This window comes from Frankliniella occidentalis, unplaced genomic scaffold (assembly GCF_000697945.3).
Source record: "Frankliniella occidentalis isolate FOCC.00 unplaced genomic scaffold, Focc_3.1 Scaffold331, whole genome shotgun sequence".
Lineage (NCBI taxonomy): Eukaryota > Metazoa > Arthropoda > Insecta > Thysanoptera > Thripidae > Frankliniella > Frankliniella occidentalis.
The window spans coordinates 247161-251603 of record NW_026267454.1 but is presented as its reverse complement, the minus strand read 5'-3'; the positions used below and the strand labels follow the sequence as shown (position 1 = coordinate 251603).

The 4443-nt window shown below is 44.4% G+C and overlaps 1 protein-coding gene across 1 annotated transcript; it reads right to left on the bottom strand.

Moving 5' to 3' along the window:
• Positions 1-1942: 1942 nt before the first annotated feature.
• Positions 1943-4310, bottom strand: LOC127751075 (ubiquitin carboxyl-terminal hydrolase 36-like). Its single transcript, XM_052274052.1, has 7 exons — positions 4209-4310; positions 3504-3632; positions 3254-3395; positions 2959-3099; positions 2598-2886; positions 2471-2540; positions 1943-2389 (listed from the first exon to the last, which is right to left on the bottom strand). Exons 1-7 carry the CDS (start codon positions 4308-4310, stop codon positions 1943-1945), a joined length of 1320 nt encoding a protein of 439 aa, XP_052130012.1.
• Between the last annotated feature and the right edge of the window lie 133 nt (positions 4311-4443).

Below are 4443 nucleotides of genomic sequence, written 5' to 3'. Positions count from 1 at the left end.
AAAGTACCGTTGACATTGACATGGCTGTCGTTTGATCATGGTCCTAGGTGCATGGCTTGTCATGGACCAGGTTGTATTCATTATGGACGTGTCCCAATGGTCAAAGGTTGTGACCATGACTCCACGCCCATGGACACAAACCCTCGCCATGATAAACGTAGACCATGAACACAGAGACCATGAGGAAAACATCCCATGTCCATTACTAATACAGTTGGCCGTTGATTAGTTTTATCATGGTATTTGTGTCCATTGATAACAGTATCATGACCAAACGTGTGTTCATGGACGTTCTACATGACAATCGTAATAGTAACCATGGACACATTCATTGACTTAGTTGTGACCATGAAAGCCAATTCTCATGGTCATCCCTTGCCATGGAGCACATTAGCCATGGCCATGCAATCCATCCACTATATACTCATGGTCAACTGTTGTTTTCATGGTTTACTGGTTCCATAAATCTATGGTCAGAAAAATCCATGGTTAAATTTATGTCCATGGCTCATGGACAGCCCCATGGTTTTTTTACCCAGGGTTGTCGTCACCAGTTCGCTTGTGACGAATGTTTGGATAACTACAGAAAGGTTAATCTCCACAGTTCCCGTTCTAGCAAATGTGACACATTCAAGTTTTGTGACAACTGCAAAAAGAGTTACAAAGTGGGAAAAACCCCTCATCTGTGCAACTGGGTGTATTGCAAATACTGCAGGGAAAATGTCAAGGAGGGGCACTTGTGTTACATGCAGTCATGGGGAGAGAAAGAAAAGAAGAGGGGGTGGCACTACATAACGATTTTCTGGGATAGTGAGACCGTTCAGGGGAAGGCCGTGCCAGGGTTCACTAACACATACGAACACATCCCCAACGTCCTGGTTTCACAAGCAGTGTGTGATCAGTGCTCACACATCGCACAAAACGATTATTTCTGTGAAGTGTGCAAAACACGCCAGCAAGTGTTTCACAGCCTCGATAATCAAGACATGAACGTAATGGGACAGTTCATTGATTATCTAAGGTCCTTCCCTCCCAAACACTCCCTTCTCCTCGTCGCACACAACTGTCGCTCTTTTGACGGCCCTCTCCTGCTCCAGGAGCTCATAGCACGCAAAATGGGGGTAGAACCTGTGCTCCAGGGGGGTAAAATTATTAGTATGAAGGTAGGCAACTGGAAATTTATCGACTCACTGATGTTTCTCAGTATACCCCTGAGTGCTATGCCGAAATCTTTCGGCTTGACAGTGACTGATAGATGTAAAAGTTAAGAATTTAATTTCCTGACAAATAATTTGTACCTGATTAATAATAAGTACCCGTTTGCAATTGTTGTCCTTCTTCCTTTTTTTGGAGGGATGTCCTGTTCTACTACCTGTCAACAGAACATGTCTATTAGAGGTAGGATAAATGTGAGGCAAGCTCATAACTAAAAGTTTTAATACTTACATCCCAGTCCTAAAATCCCATGCGCTACATGGAATTCCATGAACACTATTCCATGGCAGAAGGCCCGTTTTCCATGTGTGGCTGCTCACTTTCCATGTGGAGCCTCTTTTCAATGAGGAAGCGGCTTGGCCCTCCATGGAAATTAATGTCACCATGGGGTCGGAACTAGCTTTCCGTGGGACGTATCATGGAAATAGTGCATATGCTACCATGGTGTGTCTTTCGCCATGGTGTTGGTCTTAACTCCATGGAAAAACAAATTCCCATGAAAGTTATGAAAGCTGTAAAATCTGTGTTTAATTGAATATCGGTCTAAAACTTGGTGGCTAGCACCTCGGTCGAATTTTAGTAGGGTCATTTTGATCTCATACAAATTTGAGCACTTTTTCCTGCTATCTCGTAAACGGCCGTAGCTACGTTGAAACAGACAGCGGATTCGGCTCCGCCTCAGTTCCCTCAGATCCCCCGAAAACATGCTTCGTAATTATCTGTAAGACTAACTTGACTTAGGCAACCGACTCTGTTCTTTGCTTTGCCATGGTAAAGTTGTCCATGGGCTTAGTATTGTTCCATGGAGACCAACACCATGGAGTTTGAATACATGCCCATGGAAAAAACACTCATGGAAAAGCGGCAAAAAATACATGGAAAGTTCGCCCTTGGACAGTTGATGTTCCATGACGTTCCATGACAACCCATGGGTCATGGAAAGCACCATGGGATTTTGGGACTGGGCTTGTAGCAATTTCCTACGAGGGGCCCGAGTAGATGGTGGCGGTGGTTCTGGTGGTGCACATACACTTGATTCCGACATAATCAGTTGGGACAGCGATTGAAGTGGCGTCTCTTCCCCAGTAGCTTCCTTTTTTTGATACAGTGCAATGTATGCATTCTGCTGACATTCTTCGCTGTCAAGGTATGACAGCATGTTGATAGGTGTACTCTAAAAATATTGGACCAATACTATAAAAGTTCAAGATTTTTTTTAGTCACTAGAGGTTGATATGAAGATGTTTGAATTTACCTTACTGTCATCAAAGTGGTACCAGACATTACTTTGATCCAGGCAAAAAGCGGTGTAATGTCCACTACTTCTACGTACGCCATGATGCGCAGTGATACCAATTAAGTCATAATTGTGGACGGAATACCTTAGCGATTTATTCATGAGTAGCTCTTTCTTAGACTTGACATAATTTCCATTATTATCAGTTGTAAAGCGAGGTATGTGCACGCAAAGGTAGTTAGCAGGCCTTAGTAGACAACACACTTTCTTCTTCTGGCCATGGCCACATTCAGTACAAGCACTTATCACAGATTCTGGCTGCAAGGTATGATTGACTGCTTCCTCCAAATCATTAAACCCATGAAATTGAGCAGTAGGAATCATGGGGAAATTGTTTTGAACATATGATGTATGGTAACACTTTTCACAGGATACTGTCAAAAGCAAAAAAAAACTATTAATTAAAGCACAACAGCACACCAAAGAAAGTCATCAAAAATGCATACCCAATTCTGCATTGGCACTAGAAAATAAATGGTGCACTGGAGTGACAACAGTTCCGGCCTCATGCACCAGTGCATCTAATAACAGAGCCATGAACTCATGTGCATCTTGCTGTCTGCCTCTTACAAATGTTGGAGCAATTTCTGAAACATAAAGACTTTCTTACATACTTCGACTTTCAATCATTTTCGTGTTCATGCTAGGTGTTGAGATATTAAAATGTGAGGAAGAAAGACTGGTTATCTACTTAATAGAATTTCACAACAAAACATATAGGGGACCATGATAAAGGCTTACTGTCCATAACTTGAAGTATCGGACCAGGGTCAACCAACTTGCCTAGCTGGTGGGCTTTGTCAAGGGACTGCAAAGCACTTGCTACAGTGCCTTTTGTTGAGCGGCCAAGTGGAGACGAAATGTTTGGGACATGGAATAGTAGCTAGAACGAGCTAGAGTATGCACAAAGTAATTTCAGGGATATGGAGGGGATGCAAAGACTCCAACAACCAGATGAAATACAGATTTTAGCGAGGAAAAAAAATTATACACCTGAAGAGAAGCACTTAGAAAGTAGGAATTTTCCTGCATTTGAAAAACATCCCCTTGAGGGAACACTCTTTGAAGCAGGTGAATTAATAGGGAGTGGCATAATATCATCCTCATCTTCAGAGTCAAACTGAAAACACACAGAGAGGTTAGGCGACACGGTTTGAGGACGCATTTGAAGCTCGTGAATTGAAATTCCAGGCGAGAACATCCTTTTCAGATGTCATTAATCTCTTGGTGCTTGTCTGTTTGCGACATTTCGCGCTAACAACACCTGCAACTCAGCATTTCTCAATATTTCCTCGCAAAATCCTCTTCAAGTTGCTTCAAAGTTGATAATAATTGTTCTTCTAACGTTCAAATCTTTTCTTTACGCCCTGGAGACTATCTTCCACGACCGGTAGGCTGTCCCCCCAAAAAAATCGACATGCCAGTTCGCGTCTCAAATGAAAGTAGAGGTTCTTCCGATCACAACGAGCACGCACAGACCCCTGTGCGACAAGCGGAACCATGGGCGGATCGTTGCCAAAGTTTCTTGTCCAACTTCGCGCGCTTCACGGGTACCATGTTCACGAGGCCGCCGGGCGAGGGCCGCGCGGCAGGTGAGGACGACCCGGTGTGTGGTGACTACCTAGGGTATGTACTCACCATCGGACGTGGTGCCGCACCCCCACCTCTACCCCCTCAGGATACAGGGCCTAAATACCCTGTTTTGGGTTATGTCGCTCGGGTACGAGTACCCTTGATTGGGGACGATTGCCGATTCCGCGGAAATGTAGCGGAGCCATACGCTTATCAAACCCCCCATGCTGAGTTCTTAACGTTTTCCTGCATCACACCAAAAAGGCGAGCAGAAGTGCGAGAGAAGCGGTCACCGCGTTCGAGCGGTGCGCGGCGGGAAGCTGTACAGTGCGTTTGCCGCGCTCCTCACCCATAGCGTA

Coding starts and splice junctions, on each gene's coding strand:
- LOC127751075 (XM_052274052.1), bottom strand. CDS start 4,310: ATGGGGGGTTTGATAAGCGTATGGCTCCGCTACATTTCCGCGGAATCG. Junction 3,633..4,208: donor GCGACATAACCCAAAACAGG/GTATTTAGGCCC, acceptor GTGTGTTTTCAG/TTTGACTCTGAAGATGAGGA. Junction 2,887..2,958: donor TAGTGCCAATGCAGAATTGG/GTATGCATTTTT, acceptor TGCTTTTGACAG/TATCCTGTGAAAAGTGTTAC.